Here is a 25,108-nt window from a genome sequence, read left to right on the forward strand (position 1 = left end):
AATATATAGTCATCTGGTTTTGTTTTGTGATGATTTTTGCCTCAGGTAGTTTTGTATCTCAGTGGCTACTAATTTAATTGTTTGTTTGACAAATCAAAACGATGATTGTTCACCCTTTCAAAAGGACAAATTGTTTTACTCTGTTAAATTTTTTAAACATATTTGCCTGCAAGGCTGGCTGAACAAACACCCTTTTCCTATGCAAACATGTGCTAAGAAGGTTGCTTAAATGGGGCAGGTGTTATATATATTTTGTAAACCAACTATGGGTTTAAGTGTACAAATTACACAGTAGTCTAATTTAGCTGATTATCAATGTGTATTAGGCATCCATCCAAAATGTCCTCTACACATATTCATGCATTACTCACGTAATCAAAGTACGAGAGTGTCCTGCTTATGAGCGCGGGGCCATCGTAAGATAAACGTCTGCTGAGTCAGGGTATAAATTGATTGCCCCATATCAGATGTGTCCGTCTATGGGAAGAGCAGACATTTCGCTACCGCATGTTTTCTAGCTCGAGGCAAATTTGGTGTAACGCTTCTTAAAAGCACCCTCGTTCCTCACAAATGCAGTTTTATCTGGGAAGGGTGATTTGTTTGGTGAGAACTTAGCACAAACTGTCATTTTCGATTTACTTGTGGCTTTGTTGTTGGATACAGAGTCGGGTATAATGGATGTGTGTGCGGGAGGGGAGGGGAGGGGAGGGCGGGGGCAGCGGGGTGGAGGGAAACACCAGACTGTTTGCCAGTAGCTTGGATGATGGTGTGAAAAAATATTATCTTCTGCTGTCATCTGTTTCCATGAGAACCTTAAAATAAAGTTTAAAATAAGGAGTTTTGCTTCTGTTTAAACAGCCTCTGCGAGGGAAAGGCCCTATAGACCTCATTACAGTTGATTCCTTAATAGAGCTCCAGGATTCTCAGAGCCCTTTTCAGTACTGGATAGTTAGTGTGATTGAGAATGTTGGAGGAAGATTACGCCTTCGCTATGTGGGATTGGAGGACACTGAATCCTATGACCAGTGGTTGTTTTACTTGGATTACAGACTTCGACCAGTTGGTTGGTGTCAAGAGAATAAATACAGAATGGACCCACCTTCAGGTAAGGGCCAGAGCTTTGGCTGCTCTCAAGCGTTTTAGAAAGAGTTGTGATTATTTTCCTGGATGTCTCTCTGGAAAATGTATTAGCTCTGTGGTGTCTTTTACATCTGTACTTGTGGATATGAAGCGTTTTAACTTCAAATACTTTCTGTAGCAAATAGAACCCAAGACTTCTATGAATAGCATTCAAAAATGAGAAAGCAGAGCTGGAGGTCGTGGAGAAGTTGATCTGGTTCCTTTGCAATCAATGGTTTGGAAATGAAACACACACTATAGTGGGACTTGGTGATATTCTCTATTTTTCTTTAGGAATTTGATAGTCTTGCCAGTAGGTTCTAAAGTCTTTGTACTTCTGCCCGTCCACCCATCCACCCACCCACGCATCCATCATCCATCCACCCACCCGTCCATCCATCCGTCCATCCATCCATGCATCTGAATATCCAAACCAAATGCTTATCATTATGTTATCTGTCCTGACCTGGAAATAGCAAAGAGAAAATCATCATGCTTTTTTTCCTGGCATATCATAGACTTTTAAGCAGCTTCAAATACCTTGTCAAATGACTTTCCAGAGACTTAATTGGGTAGAAGAGTGCATTATTCTTCCTGACATACCTAACTGGGCAAAAATCTCAATGTTTATGAAATAACCATTCTTGAATGTTTACTACATGCCAGGTGATTTTACATCTGCTCTGATGTGTATTTTGATTCCAAAAAACTACTTCATGTGACTATTTCCTTTTACAGCAGAGAAAATTTGAGACTGAGTTTAAGCTACTTGTCCAAGATCACCCAGTTTGTAGGAGGAACGTGCTGTAATTCAAATTCCCAGGTCCCCTCCCTCTTCCATCCAGTTCCCCCTGCTGCCTCTGACTGGCCTTACCAACCTTTCGATATGTAGCTTCAGAACAAAAATGTTGGATTCTTATGGAATTAAAGACGCCAAGGAAGGAATACTCCTTTCTTCCCAAATTTGCTGATTTTCATTTTGGTCAATTTCACAGGTTTATTGGAAGCAAAGACTTGGCTCTTTCCTTCATTAAAATTGCCAGAGACTTTTTTTCCCTCCCATCTTAGTTGCCAGTGTTAGTCTTGAAGACATGAAGCTGAGGCGTTGTATTTCCCTTTTCCGTCAGTCAAGGGCTTTAATTGAAAAAACGTCTTGGTTCTGTGTGTCATGTGTTTGCATTTGAGTTGAATTTGACAGGCATATAGACATAGAACATGGTATTTTATTAGTATTATTGTCGTCAACATTTTGAGAGGCAGCCAGGAAATCCATTTATACCCTGAGTAATGTGGGGATATGATGACAAACGAAGGGCCTGTCAGTTCTGTGAGAAGAGATCTAAGCTCACGTTTGCCTTGGGATTCATAACCTAGCAGGAGAAATTTACTCTGTGCAGAAAGTTGGGGGTATAAGTCTTAGCTCGGTATCTAATTGCTTTATAAATGTTAAGAAAAACATATATTTGCCAGTGTAAAAATTTATAGCAAAGCAAAGGATTACTACTGGCCCTTAGGTTCTGTGCAATGTGCCCTTCCTGTGACATCGTGGACTCATAGCCGGCAGCCAGAATGGAAGGTGTCCCTGCAGAAACTAAGGAAGTATTTCCATAGGAGAGTTCTCTCTCTTCCTGTAGATAATTTGATGTCTTTACAAGACAAGAATGAATTGTGTTTACTCACCTTAGTAATTTTCTGGAATTGTCCATTTCACTGAAGACTTTGGAAAAGGCATTCATCATCAAGAGGTTATCTTCCCAACATTGAAATTGTCGGCAGCTAAACTTAGTTTGGGGTACTGTAGGTTTAAAATGGATCTTGGTCAAACCAAAAACATCAGGAGACTTTTTGTTTCAAGCAATAAGTCCTGATGGCAATGGCAAAAAAAAAAAAAAAAAAAAAAAATTGTCTGCAGGAAAGGCTATGGATGGGAAGAAGAAATTAAAAGGTGAAAGGACACCCCCAAATGTGACTCTTAGTTCAATTAATCACCCAGGTTTTACACATGGGAACAGAACCCAATCCTTCGCGTAAATTAATTTCAGAACCCAATGTGACTTGTTAAGCTTAGATGGTAGTGCTCTTTCCTTGAATGAAATCTAGGTGGGAGTAAAATTTCACACTTGCGTAGAAAATACTAGGCTGTTTTTTCTTATTCCCAAACACGCTTAAGTAAATGAAAAGTGTTCATCATTGACTGGTGGTAAGTAGAGCTGGAAGGGTTGGGGAGAAGAGCAGGTAAGAGAGACTGTGGGTATAGAGTCGTCCCTCGGTATCCGCGGGGGATTGGTCCCAGGACCCCGAGGATACCAAAATCCAGGGGTGCTCAAGTCCTTTGTAAAAAACAGCACAGCGCAGCTGGCCTTCCGCATTCGAGGGTTGGAGGTGCTCCGCACCTGTGGTTTCCCCTTCCCAGGTTCTGCGTTCGCGGGCTCCTCCACATCTGTGGTTTCTTCCATCCACGGGTTCCACCCACTGCAGGTGGAATATTCAGGACCTGTGGGCCGGGAGGGCTGACTGGACTTTGAGAGTGAGGCCGTGCCAGGTCAGCCTACTCTCGATGCCCTCTTTGCTGTGCTGACATCAACACCTTTGCTAAAAGTAACCATAGCTCCTCCTTTCCTTTCCTTATTCTTTCTACTTCTTGAGGGACACAGTATTTCTTAACTGTTTGGTGTGAATAGAGGTATAGAAATAGGTGACAGGAAGTAGCTGGCTAGTCAGTCTTCAAACACTGGAGGAGAAGGTGCTGGCTTTTATGCTGTCCGCCAGCGAGAAGCCTGCATCCCATCTTTGGGTGGAATCAGAGGACACGGGGTGGGGGAATGGGAGGTTAGAAAGAGGGGCAAAGCCACCTTGCCCCACTCGACCCACCATCAAGATTGCCGTGCTGCCGGGGTAGGTGGAGTCCAGCTTCAGTGAAGACCAGGTGAAGGAATGGAAGAGGGTAAAATGCCAATAATCATGGGAGGGGCAGTGGCTTCCCGCGGTCCTTAGTGATTCAGGCGTTATCAGGACAGGACTGGGAATCCACGGGTGCCTTTTCTTCAGTGCTGAATGGAAGGCAAATCATGATTAGACAGACCTGGAGCTGTTTTTCCAGCTGTGTACCCCTAACGCCTCCCCTCATTTATTTATTTTCCTGCCCTGTGGCCTTCTCTGTGTTCCTCGAGCTTTCTATGCGTGTCCCCTCTTTTGGAATGCTGCTTTACCATGCCCCCACTTCATCCAGACCTTGGATGAGAGGATTTCACTCACCGCTGAAACTGAAAGTGCGGGACCCATTCTCTGCTGTGTCCCCTGACACCCTTCCCAGCACATAGTAGGTGCTCAGTAAATATGTGTTGAGTTGACTGAATAAAAACTCGGGTGTGTCTAGACAGAAGGAAGGAACCAGCCAAGTCCACCTTCCAGGAGCCAAATAATTGATGGGGATTTGGAAGCCAATTTGGAGGGGAGAGCCCAGGTGGAGGCACCTCCACACAGGGAGAACTGTACTGTCCTCTTTCCCCTGAAGTGTTAGGGGGACTTCTGAGCAAGTAGAGATGTGATCTCTTGTTCAGCACCCAGGATGGCTCCAGGATATAAGATGCACGGGAATGTGGTCTGTGGAGTTCAGGATGAGAATTTCTTCCTTTAAAAGGGTCCACGTGTGAACAGAGCTTGAGAAACCCAACAGAGTGGAAGGAACATGGGCTTGGAGTCAGGGTTCAAGTCAGCCTCTCTTTCCACTTCTGTCACTGGCTACAAAGCTTCTGGGCAAGTTACTCTACTTTGAACCTCAGTTTTTACATCTGTAAAATGGGGATAATCATACATTTGCTGTGCTGCTAAGTATTACTCAGGTGATTGGTATTTTCTAAATATTCAATCTGTGATCAGAGTTTTAAGATTATATTTGATCTTCTAAGAAATTTAAGTAGGTCATTGAGGTCAGGGGTCATTTAGAGGCCCCACCTACTTTCCTATTTTTGGATGTTTAGAAAGCAAGATAGAATCTGACATGGTTTTGCAGAAACTAAAGAGATGAAACTTTTTGAAGTTTGAGAAGAATCCTTATCTCTATATTCTTTTGTATATTTTTTCCCTTCATAATCTTTATGTCAACCATTTCCCCCCCTTTTCTTTCTATTGTAGGTAGTTTCTGGAGCCAGAAATTTCTGAATCTAATTCAGATGCTTCTTACTTAAACTATTTCTCATTCAAAAAGAGTTGTTGTTTGTTTTAGTTCAGGCTACCTTAACGAAATACCATTGATTGGGGGAGGGGGCTTGAAAAACAAAAATCCACGGTTCTGGAGGATGGAAGTCCAAGATTAGGGCATCAGCATGGTTGAGTACTGGTGAGGGCTCTCTTCCTGATTTGTAGATGGCCACCTTCTTGCTGGGTCCTCAGCTGGCCTCTTCTTTTTTTTTTTTTAAATCTTTTGGGCATGCTGCACGGCATGTGGCATCTTACTCCCTGATCAGGGATCGAACCCATGCGCCCTGCATTGGAAGCATGGAGCCTTAACCACTAGACCACCGGGGAAGTCTCCCGGCCTCCTCTTTATGTGTGCATGGAGATATATGTATCTATATCTGTATCTGTATCTGTATCTATATCTATGGGGTATTGAGAGAGAGCAAGCATGCACTTGAAAGAGAGCTCTTTGGTGTCTCCTTTTACCAGGGCACTAATCCCATCATGGGCGTCCCACCCTCATGACCCCATCTAAGCCTAATTACCTCCCAAAGTACCATGGTATTGAGAGATTAGGGCTTCAACATACTAATTTTGGAAGGACACAAGCATTCAGTCCATAGCACTTCCCAGTGTCTTTTAAGAAGCATAGATGAGCCTTTCCTTACTGGTCAGAGCCTGGTGGAGAAGGAAGGAGAGGAGGGTGTGAGGTGCATGAATAAAGGGGATCACCCCTCCAGGCCTTCGATCACCCGAGGCTGTGAGATGATGATTTTGTTCACTCCTCTTCCTGCCACACTCTCTGTGACATGGCCTGCCAACATGCACGGAGGGGGACACCTCGTTTTCACTCAGGCTTCTAGTTAAAGATGAATCAGGACAGGTTTTAATTGCTTATTACTTCCCACCAACAGAAATTGACATGATACACTCTATTAAATTACCTGCAACACGATCACTTTAAGAACCTGTTTTATGTTCTTTTAATGGTGCTATTTATTGTCCATACACTTGCCGGCGTAACCAAGCGCCTCTCTGTCTAATGAAACACGCATGGACTGTTGCTTTCTGCTTATTGAAACTAGGAGGTGTTTAGCTTCTGCAGGTGGTTGAGCGTACCGACAAAATTGCAGTTGCTTTTCACCTTTTAAGACAAGGAGTATGCCCTGCCGTGGGGTTAAATTCCATATTAGGATTCAACGTCCGCAGCACGAAGACAAAGAATCTTAAGATTGTAGGACGGAGATAAGAGTCCCGTGAGACTTCCTGGGTGTCTTCACCCATTCAGGCTGCTGTAACACAACACCACAGACTGGGTGGCTTGTAAACAGGAGACGTTGATTTCTCACAGTTCTGGAGGCTGGATGTCCAAGATCAAGGCAACAGCAGATTCAGTGTCCATTGAGGACCCACTTCCTGGTTCATAGACAGCGTCTTCTCACTGTGTCCTCACCTGGAGGAAGGGGAGAGGAGCTCTCTGGGGTCTCTTTTATAAGCACTCTAATCTCATCATAGGAGCTCTGTCCTCATGACCTCATCACCTCTCAAAGGCCCCACCTCTTAATGCTGTCCCCTTAGATGTTTCAACATATGAATTTTGGGGGAGGGGGGCATATTCAGATCAAAGCACCAGGCTTCTTAGGCTACTTGTCTTTGGTTTGGTGGAACAGACGTGGCATCAGGTGGATGCAGCCTTCTAGGGTGATGTGGCTGGTCCAGTCCTGCTCTGCCAGTTTGTGTGAGTCCAGGTGTCAGGAGAGGCTGTGAGCATCCCTCTGGGGGCTGCCTGTCTCCTCGCTCAGTTCTGAGTTTGGACCTGACCATGTCAGGTTTTCATGGCTCTGGCCTTGAGTAATTTTTAAGCCATTCATCTTTTACCCTCTTCTCTGCCTCAGGGGCTCCCCTTCCCACCCAGAGACCTCAGTTACAGACTGCGGGAGCTCAGGCACCAACACTTCCTCTTCCCTTTTTCTATCCCCTGTATGTCTGCAGACCCTTCCTTTGACCTTCTCTTTGGAGGTCACCATCCTTTTCCATGACTTGGTTCTCCTTTTACTACCATGTCGAGTTTGAACTCCCCATCGACCTGCTTCCAGAACCCTGGAAGAGTGGATTTGTTTCTGTTCTACTGAGGAAGTCCAGGGTCTTGTTTATTGTTTCCCTCCTGACCCCGTCTTGAACTGCTGCCCTTGGTGTCCTCTGGGCTTTGCTTCCTAGAATCCTGAATTGCCTTGCCTTTTCACCGAGACTTTGATGCAGTGCCCCTGAGCTGAGCCACTGGTATATTCCAGGGAATCTGCCTCACCGTCTCAGGACAATTTGTAGGGCTCCGTGAATTGGTCCTTCTCCCTCCTTTGGGGGACTCTGTGATAAGCGGGTTCTCCCTCAGGACCCCCCCCCCGACCTGTGGAGGTTGGAGGGACCATTCATTCATTCTCTGTAGAGGTGTTTGTTGGGGGGACCTCACTATGTTCCCCCAAACATGTATACCAAGGAGAATTACAGGCTATTTTGTCTCTGATAGAGAAACGCCAAATTGGGGGAAAAAATTCTGCAGCGGTGTAAGAGCATAAATAAAAGGCTAGAAAGAATTACAGACACTATACAGAAGTAGAGCCTATCTTGTCATTAATTATCCTTTATGTGACTTGGTGTGTCTGACAACGAGGGGTGGTGGGTAGTGCATTGATAACCTGGCTCCTTCTGACAGCATCTCTCACCTAACCATAATTGTGATAGTCTGAAAAGACTAATAAGTAAACTGCTGAAACACAGGTGCTTTAAGCTCAAGGTGAGTTCAGAAGCTATGATCATCAAAATATATGGCCGCCTGCTAAAAAGCAGACATGCAAGAAATTAAAAATATAGCCCCAAAGGCTTAATGTTGCCTTTTAACTGTGCTTAAATTCATATTCATATCCTAGCTGTCTGTCTGAAGTAGCCTGGGTTGATATAGGGAAGGTATAAACATATCTACTCCAAGTGAGTGCTTCTGCAAATCCTATTTTGATAAGGTCTTAAATCTGTTGAGATCAGATCATAAAATTCCCCCGCAGTTTCAGCAATCGGTAAAAACAGTGCTCAACGATTTTGTTCTTTTAATTTTGTATTCAGACGGTGTAACCTCCTTTCGCAAATCCCTTCCCCCCACTGCCTGGGGGAAAACATGGGCAACGTGATGTGTTAGCAACATTTCAAGTGTAAATATTAGACTTGGTTGGTAAATTTTAATTTACCTTTTCATAATTTCCTGACTTAAACGTGGACTATTTTTAGCATATGAGAGCTTGGAGATTTCGTGAAAAATAGGCTGTCATAACTGCAAACGCCAGACAAGAGTCTTTTCTAGTTTGGAAATTTATCAGATAATAAGTGCTTCATCCATGGATATTACTTCCCAGGTGTTGGAATGGAATTCGGGGCAGTGGATGGATGAAGTGTGGTTAATGTGATTTATACTATTAAATTATGCCCAGAATGCATGCGTATATTCCCTGAAGAAGAGCCCTGTTAAGTTTATTCTTCATTTCTGATCGCAGAATCCCAAATTGCTGTTTAATTTCAGGAAATCTCTTTAGCAGGTGGCCTTTTATGGCGGGCAGGGTGTGAATTCTTAGGGTTGCTGCGCCTGCCAAGTTATTATGAAATCCTGAGAAGATAAAATCCGAGAAAGAACCACCCAGTAGAACATTTCAGCCCTTAAACTCTTATGTGATTTGCTGTTGATACAGAAATCTATCCTTTGAAGATGGACTCAGAGTGGAAATGTGCTCTGGAGAAATCCCTTATTGATGCTGCTAACTTTCCTCTTCCAATGGAAGTGTTTAAGGTAAGACATAGATTCATAGCAGTTTTTCTCCTCTTTTCGAGAATAAACTGTGTAAAAAGTTGCCCACATCAAATCATTTCCCACTATTTAAAAAGCTACCTTCTTGGCCGGTGTTCGTTTAAAATGTTTAAAATGTTATCTGTTCCATTTTGCTCTGCTTTGTAATCCTCCCAAATACCCATATTCCAAGATGATGCTTAAAATCTTTTATCAAGTAATTAATAAGGATATTATAAGGTAATTTGGATCTTAAATTTTTTTTCAGGTTTACATTTTTTTCCTCCACCTTGTATTATTATGGAAATCTCATTTTCACCCTCTCACTGCTTACCAAAGAAACAAAAGAAAATGGAACAAGTCTAATTTTGGTATTTGCTCGGTAAAGATGATAGAAAATGATGCTTCTCTTGATGGCTTGAGAAACTCATATGAGTATCTGTTGGGCAGTAGGCCTTCCTCTAATAGACAATGAAAGAAATGTACCACGACTGAAATAGATCACCTAGTTCTTAAAACTCTTAAAAATTATGCTTAAAATTTATATGATGTGTAGAATATTAAGTTCTGGGCAGGAGTGATCCCTCCAGCAAGCGGGACCCATAAAACGGTCTCTATTTGGAGCTCAAGTAGGTGGGAAACAGCTCTACATGGACCGTTTCCTGGGAGACTTGTGGATGGGCTTGTGATGGGCTGATGCAAACCTGCTTTTCAGTTCCGAGCGGGCACATTTCTGCAGGGCCGTAGAAGTTTCATGTGGAAAATGATATTAAAATGGTGTCTAGGTACCGCCTGCAGCAGGAGTGTGAGGCTCGGACTGGGGCGCTGGCTTCCTGGATTTTATTTACGAGGAAGTCCTCGCTCAGAACCTTAACCTAGCAGGGTGAATCACCGATACTCTTGTTCAGCACTTTTCTCATTGGCAACATTGGACTTAAGACCTCTTCTGAAAATAATTATTAAATTATTATTAGCAGTAATAATCACACTGATCATGCAACATTATCTTGGGCTTTTTTTTTTTTTTTTTTTTTTTGCTAACTGACCAGATAACTTCTTTTTCCTCCTCCTTTCCTGCAAAAAATAAAATAAAATAAAAATTAAGAAAAATAGCATTTACTCTTCCGTGAACTGGCTCCACTGCCTCTTCGGAAGCCAGCCCACCACGCTTGTCACTCGTTTGACCTCTACAGCTGGTGTCCACTGTCTTTTCCCAGTGGCCTTGGTGATATTAAAAAAACACTTTTGTTGAAGTAGAGTTGAGTTACAATGTTGTGTTAGTCTCAGGTGTGCAGCAAAGTGATTCAGTTATACATATATATATGTGTGTGTGTGTGTGTATTTATGTATTCTTTTTCAGATTCTTTTCCATTATAGGTCATTACAAGATACTGAGTATAGTTCTCTCTGCTATACAGTAGGGCCTTGTTGTTGTTTATCTATTAGATATATAGTAGTGTGTATCTGTCAATCCCAAACTCCTAATTTATCCCTCCCCCACTTTCCCCTTTGGTAACCGTAAGTTTGTTTTTGATGCCTGTGAGTCTCTTTCTGTTTTGTAAATAAATTCGTTTGTATCACTTTTTTAGATTCCACATATAAGTGATATCATACGATATCTGTCTCTGCCTGACTTCCTTCACTTAGTGTGATCATCTCTAGGTCCATCCATGTTGCTGCAAATGGCATTTCATTCTTTTTTATGGCTGAGTAGTGGTGTGTGTGTGTATACACCACACCTTCTCTATCCATTCATCTCTTGATGGACAGTTAGGTTGCTCCCCTTAGTGACATTTTAAATGTGTAAATGTGATCGTGATCCTTGCCCTCGAGCAAATAAATTTTATTTCAAAATAAAGTGTGAATATATTTATTTTGGAATATATTATACACATACATTTGAAATGTACACGTGAGGAGTTCACAGAGTGATATAGTGGAAATACAAATCCCCCCTGCCCCCTGTCTAGACACAGGAAGTTGCGGGTCCATTAGCATCCCTCCACCTGACCTTTCCTAGCTGTGGGTAACCAGCTCCCTAACTTTGGTGTTAACCATTTCCTTGCCTCTCCTTGTAGTATTACTACCTATGTATGTTTTCCTTAATATTACACAACTTACTTTTGACAACACGAGAAACAAGACCAGCCCTGATTGTTTCAGGAGAGGGTGTTTTCCTGCTCTCCAGAGTGGAGGATGACTGGACAGTGCCTGGGTCCTAAGATGGCCTCACTTTCCCACAGAGTTTGCAGGGGAGTTGAGTAGGCACAGTCCTGAGCTAATCTTAGGGAATTAGTTGGGTCATCAGGCAAACTGTAGCTTGAACTCCAGGTACTGGACCTCCCTTAGAAATGTGGACGGGTCTGGCTCCGGTTCTCAGAACAGGCCCAGCCCAGCATTTCTGTGCAGTGACTTGAATGTTCTCTAATGCTCCAGGCAGCGGGACCTCGAGGGGTCCCTGAGACCTTGTTCAGCGTGTGGTCAGGACAAGCCAGGTGCCGTTAACAATCTGGGTCCAGCTTATGTTGGCATTTTGTCCTCAGCTTACAAAGATGATAAAACACAGCAAAGCATCTTAGTGCTGGCAGCCTGCTCTCCTCTCACCTCGAGTGACTGAAAGAATCCTGATTCTGTCCTCACACTTCCCTGACAGTTTGGGTGTAGAATTCTAGGTCAGCTGTCACTTTTCTCAAGAATTTGGAGGTATTGCTCCATTTTTCCTTTTCTCCTTGGGCATCTTATATTCTCCTTTTCTCCACTGTTGTGAAATTTCACGATGATAGGCCTTTGCAGGTGTCTGTTTCCATCCAGAACGCAGGGTACCCCAGGTGTCTGCAACTCATACCTTTAATTTTGGGGATGCTTCTTCTAAAATGACGCCTTCCACCTCTCTTTTCTCTGTTGTCTTCTTCATCTGTGACCAGGTGGTAGTCCTGGGCTGGCTATGTAACTTTTTCTTCTTCTTTTCATTTCAGGTTTTCATTGTCTCCTCTGTTTCTGCTCTACTGTCAGAGGTTTTCTCCACTCATTTGTGCTGTTGGGTTTTTATGAGCACTTGTCTGGCGCTTTTCCTCTGAATGCTGCTCTGTTTATGGCCTCCTCTTCTTGCAGCCTGGAAGCATGACTTTATCTTGTTGGAAGTATTGATTTTTTAAAGTTTTCTTTTCCCAGAGTAGTTTGTTTCCTCCATGTTGCTTTTAGTTTCTAACTTTCTTGCTAGAGGCTTTCCTTGGATATCTGAGAATCCTTGACTGTGCGCTCTTGAGTAGGAGATTCAAAAGCTGAGTGCAGGACTGGTCCATGTAGGGGGACCTTCTTTGTATGGAGGCTACTTCTTTGTATGATGGTTTTTCCTCTTTAGCTGATTTCCAAGGAGGAGAATTTCAACTTCCCACCTGGGGTTCAAGGTCGAGCTGCCCGCATTCTAGGAGCTGAGCGGCAAGAAGAGAGCCTGGGGTTTCCGTGCTGAGTTTGTATTTTCCTGTATCCACAGACCAGGGACTACCTGCTTCACCCTCTTCTGAGGAAACTGGAGGACCACTGGTCTGTAGAGTCAGGGAGGGGAGGATACCTGGGGTCCAACTACTTCCTAGACAGCTCCCCACGCTGTCGTATTCTATCACCTCCCACTCGCCCCCAGTTTCAGACATACGTGCTGTTACCGGTTTCTGAGCCTCCTGAAGGTCCTGCCCTGTTCATTAGGCTGGGTCTCAGCTTTTCTGTAGGAGGCTTGAGACTTGGCTTTGTTGAATATGTTAAATTAGTTGCTTCTTGTTCACCTGCATTTTAGCTTCTATTTAGTTTCTGTTCAAGGGGCTTCGCGTCTTTAAAATTCTTTACTGTAATTTTGGTTAGAGTTTAGGAAGAGGTGAAATTAATGTGTGTTTTTAGTCAGCCGTCTTCATGTGGGACTCCCCTTTTTAAAGTCTTGTAGCTTGGACTGTAGGGTAAACTCCCACATCTTTCATTCAATGAAACATAACTCCTTGGCTATAGTCATACTCAGTAAATATTTCTCAAATATACGATGAATTATTGAATGGACAAATGCATTTAACTCACCGATTTGAAATACTTTGAGTTAATGTAGTTACAGGTTTAACTTTATTTATTCTCAAATAAATTAGTATTGATATATGGATTATTCTCAGCAAGTCTACTGGGTCTCTAAATAATGAGACTGGTTTACAAGAAAAAAATGTTCATTATTCATGTTTCAATAACAAAAAATATTTTTTAATCCCTTCCCCTTTTTTTGGTACTCATTTCATTAATTACTTATTTTTCTTCTAAATATATGTTTTGAAACTTACCTGCATTTTCCAAATAGGGAAGTCAGAATTCTCAGCAAAATATGGCAACCAAAAGTCACTTAAAGTGTTCTCTCAAATTAAGGACAATAAATCTCTCATTTTGATTAAAATGAAGCAACTGTTAAGAGAGCTTGAACCTTATCCCATGGCCCCATGCAATGCTTCCGAACTTAATTACCTCCATTTAAGTGGAATTACTTGGTAGAGAATATTACTATGTGGTTTCTTAAATTACTGTACATCCATGAAATGCGGTTGTACTGGGTGGAACAGCAACCCCTAAAAAAAAGGCATATCCACCCAGAACCTGCGAATGTGACCTGATTTGGAAACAGGGACTCTGCAAATGCACTCAAGTTAAGCTGCGGTCACGCTGCCTTAGCACAGGCCCAAATCAAACGACCAGTGTCCCTAAGGGGGAAATTTGGACAGACACGTAGACAGAAGGCCATGTGGGGACAGAGGCAGAGATTGGAGGTCTGCTGTCACACCCAAGAAATGGTAAGGACTGCAGGCAACCCTCTGCAGAAGTGAGAACAGACTCACGGGACAATGTCTCCCTCAAAGCCTTCAGAGGGAGCGTGGCCCTGCTCACACCTCGATGTTTACCTCTAGCCTCCAAAACCGTGACAGAATAAATTTCCCTTGTTTCCGGCTATCCAGTTTGTGGTACATTATTACAACGGCCTTAGGAAACTAATAGTGGTTGTTCTCAGGATTTCAAAATTAAGTGTATAAATATTCCCTCCATACAAAGTCTGGTTCAGAAAATTGCCCCTTTCTTTTCTGTCAAATTGAAATAAAAGAAAACATTTATAAAAGCCTCTCACAAGCTCTAAGAACACAGAATTTTCAATTCAGCTAATTTTTATTTATTAATTGCCCACTCCATACATCCTGTAGGCCCTGTGAAAAACAGAAAATATTCAGTATCTACTCTTAAAAGCAACTACTGTATAGCACAGGGAACTCTGCTCAATATTCTGTAATAATCTAAATGGGAAAAGAATTTGAGAAAGAATACATGTGTGTGTATAACTGAATCACCCTGCTGTACACCTGAAACTAACACAATATTGTTAACCAACTAAACTCCAATATAAAATAAAATATTTTTTAAAAAGCAACCGTTAATTATAAACAAAATACTGAGGACAGGGAGAATTCTCATGTACCCCATAAAAAGAGTAGTCTGATTTCTAACAGAAAAACATTAAAGTGAGGGAAGGAGGTAACTGTGTTTTAGAGGAAAATATAAACAATTATGAAACCCTGGAATCGGGTCTAGAGAATTATGTAGAGAGTAACTGCTCAATAAACATTTACTGAGTTACTTAATTATTAGTTTAAAATATATGAGGATTATTAATGTTTGTATATTTTGAGTCTTAGTATTCATAGTTCTAAATAATAAGTGCATAAATAATAATAAGTGCATAAATAATAATAAGTTCTAAAAAATATTTTTTGTTATTGAAACATGTATAATGAACATTTTTTTCTTGTAAACCAGTCTCATTATTTAGAGACCCAGTAGACTTGCTGAGAATAATCCATATATCAATACTAATTTATTTGAGAAAAATATTTAGTATATATTCCTGCACTGCAAATCAGCTAGGTGTCTCACTGGCTCTCTTTTTTACTTATTATATTACCTTTGCAAGCCATCATATGATTAACTTATGACACATCCCACTGTCAAATAAAGTGAAATGCCCCAATTTCAATAAAAGCTTTTTACTTTGTCTTCACAAAGGACTACTAGGGTGGGTTTCTCTCAGAGTTTGTTTCCGTCATGAAATGAAGTTAATACAGGGCTAATCCAGTTTTTTGGCCAGGGACTTTTATACTGCTTCAGTTCTAATTCACTAAGTATTTACTACAATATAAGGAGTGGATTTGAGGTAATTTAGTTAAGTTTTAAAAATAGGGCCAAGGGAGACTAGACAATCAGAGTCTAACTATAATGAATGTAGTATTTCATGTGCGAGGCGCTCATAAGCCTTCTATAATTACTGCTACTTTTCATTTTCTGCTGTTCTTGTAAATTGTAATCTTCATTGGTGACCCCTCTTGTTTGCAAATGTTAAGTTATAGAAGTTTCACTGACAACTCCTATATACATCAAAAAGACCTGCAAATAAGAAACAGCAGTTCCTAATTTGCCAGGTAATTGAAATACAGTACTTTCCTCTTAGAGGAATACAGATGTTCAGCCCAGGGAAAGCGGGGGCTTTTCAGTGCACCTCATTTGTGACTACACCTTGTAATTGCAAGGAAAGAACATTATTTGAAATGTCACTAAAATCGTTCTTCATTTTTACCCCTTAAAAAAGTGAAGTTGTTTGAATTTTTTTTTTCATTCTTTCTGTTAACAAAATATTTAAAACCTTTGGTGTTTGAAATACCAAAGAAGCTGTTTAGAGGTTTGCAGAAGAGTCGAAGGAACTCTAAATAAAGCATTGAGCTGGGGCCATAAACCTTGCATGCCTTCTATGTCGGGGTCCCTAGATCTGCCGCCAGGTTTGGTAATTCACCAGGACTCAAGGTTGTTATAATCACGGTTACAGTTTATTATAGTGAAAGACAGATGGCAAAATCAGCAAAGGGAAAAGTTTCATGGGGTGAATTCTGGAAACCCACACACACGCTTCCAAGAGTGGTCTCCCAGAGAAGTTGCCCAAGGCAACTTCTTAATTCCTCCCGTAGCGTGTTGGGCCAACATGTGCTAGGGCTGCTCATGAGAGACTCACTGCCCAGGGCTGTCACGGGGGGCCAGCTGTGTGAGTACCCATCTTGCCCAGCACGTACCCGTCTTCCAGACTCCCAGAGGAGAACTGGGGTGGGGGGAGGTCGGCACAAACCATGTAGGTACAGTAGACCACTCTTACATTTAGGGAAGATTTCATGTCATTGTCGGGTTCAGTTTATCAGCTGTGTCCCCATAGGCCAGCCAAGACCTAATCCTGGAAGCAGACCTTTCTCGGGCCTGCAGTCTCAGGCCTGCTACATGTGTTGGTTCTTCTCTTCACACCTCCGTTCCGTCCCTTCACACAGTCTGTTGGCTCTACTTTCAGATTCCATCCGGAGTTCAATCACCCTTCACTTTGTCCGTCACCACTACCCTAGTGTAAACTGTCATCCTCCCTGGACTCTTGCATTCATTTCAGAATTTATTTCTGGGCTTGTTACTCACTGCCTCTCTACAGTTTGTTCTTCCAAGAGCAGCCAGACAGATCCTTTTAAAACAAAATTCAGAACATGTCACTCCATTGCTTATGTGGCTTCTGATCTGACTCAGGTGTGATGTGCCCTCTGAGCCGCTTTGCTGTGCGAGGTTCTCATACACTCTGCTCCACCCGCCGGCTTCCTGCTGTCCGTCCAGCACACTAAGTCCTCAGGCCTTTGCAGTGACGCTGCCTAGAAAGTGGTCCCTCTGGCCAATGCCTCAAGGCTTCTTCCCTCTCTTTCTTCAAGTCTCTGCTTAAAATTTAAAAAAGCACCCTCACCTCCATCTCCCCACAGCCTGCTCGGCATTTATCCACCCACATAGTCTGCATCAGTTTGCTTTCTCTGCGTCTGGTCTGTTTTCTTCTTCCTGGAATGTACCCTCCGTGAAAGGAGATTGTTTATTTTCATGACTGCGCCACCCGGTGCCTTGAACAGTGCAGCCCGTCTTAAGCACTCGATACCCATTCTTGAGTAGGTTAGTGAAAAACTAAGTACAGATCTCAACTTAGAAAGTTAAAGGCTCAGGCGAGGTCGTCAGTACAGCTTGAATGAAGTAAGTCCCCGCGAGCGGTTCCGAATAACAGGGATGACTTTGTACAGAGAGGAAGCAAAGGGCTTGATGGCTCCTGTTTGGCGGGTTCAGTACCAAACTGGTACTTTCATGATCAGCTAAAACTACCCCAGGCCAGTTCTTGGCTAAGTGGAGGAAATAGTTGAGAGCACCGAGAAGAAGATTAGGGATGAATTGAAATTAAGAAAACAGCTCAGCATAAAACCCACCACGTTCTATGACACCCCATTGCAGGTGAGCTTGCAGGGCCAATGTTTGCTTCTTGCTGGACGTGATCACAGAGTAGAGGGAATATTGCCTCCTGTATGTTGCCTGTGGGTTTTTTCTTTTCAAAGCATCTGGCCCTATGATCTCTCAGGGTCTTGACAATAACGTAGTGTCAGGTGCTACAGTGTATGGTGTATGTATTGTTTCCTCTTTAAACACATAGATCAGTGGACACACAAGGAGCTTAAAGCATGCCCCGGGGGGAACGTGTTAGTTTAGGGACAGACTTGGCCATAAATGACAGGTTTCTGCCTTATGCTCCGTCTGTTTTTCCACTGCTGTGCATGCCTTCCTAATATCACACGCGATTCCTCTGATATGATTGTAGCTGTGAACGGATGGGATGCGGTTGGACAGTGATGACGTGATGCTTCCGGGTTATTTCCGTTTCATTGGAGGCCGAGGAGAGATGTGATTTTCAGTGAGACACGTACACCCACGATACTACCTACGTTCCCTTCCATTGTTGCCTCCCTGACCAATTCCCCATCAAAATCTGTGGCCAAGGTGGAGGCTATAGGGAGTCGAGGTTATGATAACTAAGGCTTTTACTTCATCAGGACTCACAGCAGGTAAAAAGTGTACCTGGTCCAGTACTTGGATAAAATACCCAGGCTCCTTTGACTTGGGTAGCGGTTGAATGGATCCAGAATTGTGTATCTCTAACTGATATGCATTAAAAGTGCCCTTGACATCTGTAAATAAAGGGCTTCCACTAATGGCAAAGCAGTAAGTTAAATTCAGCTTGCTTTGGTCTCAAGTGATTCCTGTCTCACTTGCTTCATTGCTTCTTGCTTTCCCCATAAGTCATGTTTAATAAACAGAAGGAAGGGGCCGCTGAGAGAAGGCTAATTGAGAAAAAAAGATGCTACATGTGACCGTTATTATATTTTTACACAAACGCATAAGGAAAGGCATTCCATGCACATATTTCTTCTCTGTTGAGAGTGTTCAGGCTGTGCTCATAATACACGGAACATTCCACATCTGTTATTTGGTGCATTTGTAGATTCAGCCTTTAGGAGAGAACTCCTTGTCTATTTTCTCATCTGAGACCTAGGTTACAGGCCGGAGAGAGAAGGTTAAGAGTGAAAAGCTTTCCTTTCTCATTCCATCTGGTCCAGCCAAAGGGGTAAGAAAGGGTGTGAGCCACTGTTACCGTAGATTGTCAGGTTGCGGTTTCTATGGTGACCGACTTTTGCTCTCTTTTGGTAGCTAAATACAGCAGCAATACAAAACTCGTAGCTGAGTTTGGCCTTCAGGTACTGGGATCCTTGGATTCTCCCAGAATTTGCTCGAGGCCACCTATGTAGGGCCAGAACTTAATTTCTTGAGCATGACATTCCCTGTCCCACCTGGCAGGGTGTCTGATACCAAATAATTTAGCAGTAAGTGTTTGTGTGACTCTTGGTTGCTATTTCCTTCTCACCAGCTGAAACCCCAGTGGTTCTTTGAAAGAGAGTCTGTCTTAGACAGTAGGTCATGTTGTGACTGGACGGGTGGCTCGACCCCTGTATCCTGCTGGTGTTGCTGACCTGACTTCTGAGTTTCTGCCCAGCAGCTGGTCCCAGGCTGGCTTACCTCCAGCTCTGGCCCCGAACACCCAGACCTGGGAGCTTGCCCTCTGCCATTCCCTCGTTTGTCCTTCTCATCTCTTTAAAGACTTGGAGAGGTTTGTTAAAGTCTCTCGGGGATGGTGAATCGCAGAGATGTTCAGTTTGTGTCATGCCCATCTTTTGCCACTTTCAGAAACCAGAGGAGGGGCTTGTTTGTGTTATTTTTCATGTGCTCTGGGTTCTTGAACTGCAGCCCACGCATTACGTTAACTCAGAAAGCGCCACGGGGACATCATGTTTTTATGCATGTTGGAAAAAATCTGGTGAGACCTGCTAAAGAGGGCAACTTTGGTCCAACTGTAAAGGTAACGATGAAAATCGCAAAGGCCAGATGTATAAAGAGTTCACTCAACAATGGCTTGATTTCAGGGCCCCCTACACTGCTGCCTGCATCTGCTAGATAGCGACTTGCTTTTAATTCTAAACACTAAGAATTTAAAAATGCAGTCCACTCTTAGTTATCTGAGCGGTGAGTTATCCTTCCCAAATGGCTTCTGTTGGCGCTGATTTTTCCGGCTCTCTCCAGTTCCTGGGTTTCAGGGAAAGCAAGATAATATTTGCATGAACTTCATGTCATGGGTGTTGGGATACGAGGAGGGGACATCGATCTCTTATTTATGAAGCAGATGCATTTGAAAGTGATTGTCATAGCATATTTTAATTTCTTCTAGATTTTCCATGCTACTCGCCATTAGTTAGAATAATTGAGAATTGATCATAATTCTTTTTTCTGTGGATGATTTGATAATAAATGATAGTATAGTTGTATGGAGGCAGGGTTTTTTTTCCCCTCAAAACACGGACAGATTATTTTTTTTTGTAGGTTAGGTCGTACTTTTTTTTTTTTTAAGATTTTTTTTTTTTTGATGTGGACCATTTTTTTTTTGTCTTTATTTTTTGTTACAATATCACTTCTGTTTTATGTTTTGGTATTTTGGCCACGAGGCATGTGGGATCTTAGCTCCCCGACCAGGGATTGAATATGCACCCCCTGCATTGGAAGGCGAAGTCCTAACCACTGGACTGCCAGGGAGGTCCCCTAGGTCGTACTTTTAATCTCCATCTTTTCTTTCATGGGTAGGCAGTTGTAAATTGCAGGATCTCAAGTAGGCAGATGGATGTAAAGAGAAGTTTAAGTTCATCCTGTCTACAGAGGTTTAAAATCTAATGGAAAATGAGGACCACATATGATGGGGCCCCAGCTACTGAACCTTCCGCATATTCCCTCCTGCCTGAGAAAGGCCCCCTGGTGCAGAGGTTTGTGTGAGCTTCAGGTGTAAATGAAAGTGTGGGAATCCTTCCGTCCTGCGAGTTCTCTCTTTCCTTCCATGGGCAGCCAGTGTACAATGAATTTCCGTGTCGATGGCACAAAGTCAAGGATAAGGTGAAACTCTGCCCCCTGTTTCTTCTCTAGCTCCATTTATAACCAGAAGAACCCACATAAACAAATCAGATAACCTTTTTTTTTAAACTGAAATTTTTATTGAGATAATTGTACATTCACATGCAGTTGTAAGACATAATACAGAGAGACCCCATATACCTACTCTTCACCCAGTTTTCCCCAATGGTGACATCTTGGAAAAAAAACACAGTTTTGCAGCCAGGATATTGACATTGATACAATCCATGATCTTACTCAGATGGCCCCAGTTTTACATGTGTTCATTTGTGTGTGTGTACTTTTTAAAAATTTTTTATTTTATTTTATTAAAAAATTTTTTTGAAGTATGGTTGATTTACAGTGTTTCAGGTGTACAGCAAAGTGATTCAGTTATACATATGTATTCTTTTTCAGAGTCTTTTCCATTATAAGTTATTACAAGATATTGAATATGGTTCCCTGTGCTGTACAGTAGGCCCTTGTTGTTTACCTGTTTTATATACAGTAGTGTGTATATGTTAATCCCAAACTCCTAATTTATCCCTCCCCCCTTTCCCCTTTGGTAACCATAAGTTTGTTATCTATGTCTGTGAGTCTGTTTCAACAAATCACATAAGCTTTTACATGAATAGATAATGTTCTATGTTTAACATTAAATAAAAGGAATGGATGAGTTTAGAATAGTAGAAACCTGACTTAAAGCCCCCCCAGTATTTAAGAACATGTCATGCTTGGAGTCGGTGGAGAGATTTCCAGATTCCAACAGAATTACTTTTTGCCTAATTATCTTGATTGTGCTCAGAGTAAGCACAAGCATACATGGCACACATAACGCGCCTTTGCAAAGGAATTTGGAACATTTGATCGTTTCCCTTGTGGTTTTGTACAAGTTAGTCCACTTGCTGGACCTTGGTTGTTTCTGAGCTTCCAGGGCTCCTGGGAGACTTCAGGTCCGTCAGCCAGGGGGGTGGTGAGCAGGGCGTGGCCGACGCGTCACAATTCCTCGTTCTCCTGTAATAAGTTACACACCTTTGGGATATCTTTGGAATATACAGTGTATTAACGTGCTCAGACCCTTCAGGATAGCGTACAGAATAAAAACGCAAATAAAGCCGTGAAGACTTCACCTGGACGCCCACATCATCCTCCAGTGGAAAGTCATTGCAGCGATGTCGACCGTCGCTTCAGTTGTTGAGCCCAGACAGGACGGAAGAAATGGTACCAGCCACTCCCCACACTTAATCTCGTTATCCTCACGATAACCCGACATGCAGGTATTATTAGTCTTCCTGTAACTTGAGGAAAATCAGAGAAGCTAATCTGTCCTACCTCACACAGAGCCTATGGTGGAAGCAGGACCCAAATTCAAATCTTAACCGACTTTAGGCTTAACTGTATCTAAATCAGTGGTTCTCAACGGGGGAGGATCTGGCAGTTCTCTCAGTGTCTGGGGGCATTTTGATGATGACACAGAGCTGGGAGAGATGCTACTGGCATCTGTGGGTAGAAGCTGGAGATGGACGGAACATCCTACGTGCACAGGACAGCCCCTACTAACAAGGCATCAGTTGCCCCAGGATGCCAGCAGTGCCCAGGTGGAGAAACCCTGGCTAGAGACTGGGTGCTTTTCTTACCAGGAGGTAGGTTGACCCATGGAAGGCAAGGGCAGCCGGGATTTGAGGACGATGCCTGAGATTTTCACTGTTCTTAGATCTGTGCCAGGCTGGCTGGCAGTTGGCACTTTCCCATTGGGAATCTTCTCCACCTGTGGCAGAAAGAACACAGATGGACGTAAGCCCCTGTGTTTCAGTAGCTCCTGCTGTGTCCAGAAAGGGCAGGACACAGAGTCAACCTTGCCCATCACTGACTCTTCATTCTCCCTCTGAAAGCTGGATTCCACATGTGGGGAGACAGTTCAGGGCCATTGGCCTTGTTTCCATGACAACAGTTGAGTTGCATTGAGGGCTCTCAGAAGAAGGGGACACCCAGCAATAATTCTGTCAACGGCATCTGGCAGTGGGGTGTGAGGCTGGGGAAAAGCTAACCCCCAGAGCCCCGACTGTGGTTTTCTTTAGCCCACAGCCCTCAGGCTGGACACGTGTGGAGATACCCTAGGTCATTAGGAGAGAAGTAACTAAGCTTAAGAACAGACAGGGTAATCACTGTTTACCTGTACCCACAGCATAGGCTCTGTTTTCTTCTCATAGTGGTGCTGTAGGTAAGGTTGAATTTCTTGCCACTTACAATGCTTTTATGGTGCATAAGTATTAATGAAAGGCATCCTCATTGCCCCTGGTTTTTTTTTTGTTTTTTTTTTTTGCGGTACGCGGGCCTCTCACTGTTGTGGCCTCTCCTATTGCGGAGCACAGGCTCCGGACGCGCAGGCTCAGCGGCCATGGCTCACGGGCCCAGCCGCTCCGCCGCATGTGGGATCCTCCCGGACCGGGGCACGAACCCGTGTCCCCTGCATCGGCAGGCGGACTCTCAACCACTGCGCCACCAGGGAAGCCCTGCCCCTGTTGTTTTAAAACAACCAGTGTACCAGTTTTTGGACTTACTGTGGAAATAATCCTGCTATAATCGCCTGTTATGAATTCTTGTGGTTCAGGTTGAAGTATATAGTACTTCATTTTCTCATGACTATTTTTTAACTTGATTGAATGCAGGACTAGTTGATAAAATTGCTGTTTACAGCTGTAAGTAAAAAAATGGAAACGCTTATTAGTGTTCAGCTTATAGATGTTTTATTACCTTTTTGTTATAAATATTTCATTGGCTGAGTTTAATTCAGTGCAGTGGAATTGAAATATAATAATGCTATTGACTTAATAAATGCTGGCATCCTAATATACATTTTTAGATGAAACTAATATAATGAGGGTAATTATCTAATGAACATGTGAGCACTAGGTCTTCCGTAAAACAAAAAGAGGAACAGCATGATGAACTGCATTGGATTTTTTTTTTTTAGCATAACGTAGCATGCTGATATGAATAAAGGAATTAAAGCCTAGGTCGTCATATATTGATTTGAATGCAGTACTAAGTAAAACCTTCCTCTGACTTTTCTGAAGCCTGTTCTCGGAAATTACGCAAAGTATTTGAAGCCTTTGAAAAGATGCCTATGCAATGTTTGAGGTCCCTGCGGACCAAAAACTGGCATGTTGGAACTGAAAACATTATATGGTGCAGTGTTTCTGTGTATGATGCGCTCAAAGATTTTAGTGCTTAAAAGAATGTGGAGGGTGTTGACTTGCATTATCAGGTTTTTTGTCCGTTTTTTTTCATATCAACATAAGCAAAAAGAAAGAACCGGAGGATTAAAGATTGAGGATCAGATGACCTACTATTAGGGAAATTCCTGGAGCATTTGATTGTGGAACTCAGGCTGTAAGAATTAGGTTTCTGCACAGGAAATGAGGCGCTGCTTTTCTTACCTGAAAATCCTCACCAAATGCATTTTAATTGTGTTGTGTTAATTAGTTTGAACTCCCTCTCCCCTGTGCCACATTCTTCATATTTTTGTATCGTGTGGGGTGTATTTATCCAATGAAGCAGGGCTGGCAAGAAGCATCAGCTGTCTTGGGAGTCTGTGATCAGCACATACTAAATTGTAACCGCGTAATTGGCAATGCTTCTAGCCTCTAAAGTAGACGGAGGGCAGTGAGTTAAGATCCAGGAGGCATTTGAGAGATGAGTTGAACCTAAGATGATCGAATGTTCTTTCTTTTTCCTTGCCTTCTGTCTCTCAATTAGCAATACCTTCTCCTCCTTCCATAGATTAATACTCTGTCACTCATCTGTTTCATAGAGAACCTCAGTATTTACCCTGAAGCTTCATCATTCTGCCAATGACCAATATTAAGGCAGCTCTGTACAGTCGTGTTTCTTAAATAGCGATGCTTGATTCTTCCAGAGTTAGGTTGTGCTTTCTTCCCAGGGCTGGTAGTCCCTTCAGAGGCACTTAGGGGACCAGTGAGTACCTGGGGATGCTCTGAGGTTGTCTGATGTCCTCTGTCTCACAGTTGAAATAAAGTGGGACACCAGCCAAACTGTAAAGGCAGAACAACCAGATATATTGTGTTTTGTCCAGACTTCTTTTGCCAGCGTTGTACTTGTATTTATCACATCTCTGTCATTTTCTAACTAAATTTCAAGCTTCTCGATGTCGGGAACCACATCCTCCTCTTTTTTTTCTTCATTCAGTACACAGGTTAGTGCTTATCATAGAGTATTGAAAAATACCACTGGCAGGTTGAGACTCATGGGGACTTTGCAGCTGGGCATGTTTACTAGATGAACCACATTTATCAGGTAAACCCGTCTGGGTTAACACTGATCATGTTATGAGAGATAGGTATCGATGATGGATAACTTGTAGAGCATCATAGGCATTTACTGGACACATTTTTTAAATCTTTGTGGCTTAAAGAACACGAAAGCAGTTAGTAAAAAATATAATGGTTCATTGTTGATAAAGACTGATTGACTTTATACATAAACATTGGGAGGTAATTTTAGTGTCAAAATTTTCTCTCTGACGGCTTTTTCGTAAACCATTGAAAAGTGCTGTGAATTGACAGCAGAAATTGGAGGTTT

At 42.7% G+C, this 25,108-nt stretch overlaps 1 protein-coding gene across 5 annotated transcripts in view; it reads left to right on the top strand.

Moving 5' to 3' along the window:
* The window catches only part of SFMBT2 (Scm like with four mbt domains 2), a 207,613-nt gene that overhangs the window by 99,507 nt on the left and 82,998 nt on the right, over positions 1 to 25,108 (top strand). For all 5 annotated transcript variants that reach the window (XM_029238723.1, XM_029238719.1, XM_029238722.1 and 2 more), the window contains exons 6-7: positions 859 to 1,105; positions 9,030 to 9,127. In XM_029238723.1, the coding sequence (XP_029094556.1) occupies positions 859 to 1,105; positions 9,030 to 9,127 (345 nt within the window). The remainder of the gene's footprint in view (positions 1 to 858; positions 1,106 to 9,029; positions 9,128 to 25,108) is intronic.

Source organism: Monodon monoceros, unplaced genomic scaffold (assembly GCF_005190385.1).
Source record: "Monodon monoceros isolate NGI ecotype Baffin Bay Population unplaced genomic scaffold, NGI_Narwhal_1 Super_Scaffold_21, whole genome shotgun sequence".
NCBI lineage: Eukaryota > Metazoa > Chordata > Mammalia > Artiodactyla > Monodontidae > Monodon > Monodon monoceros.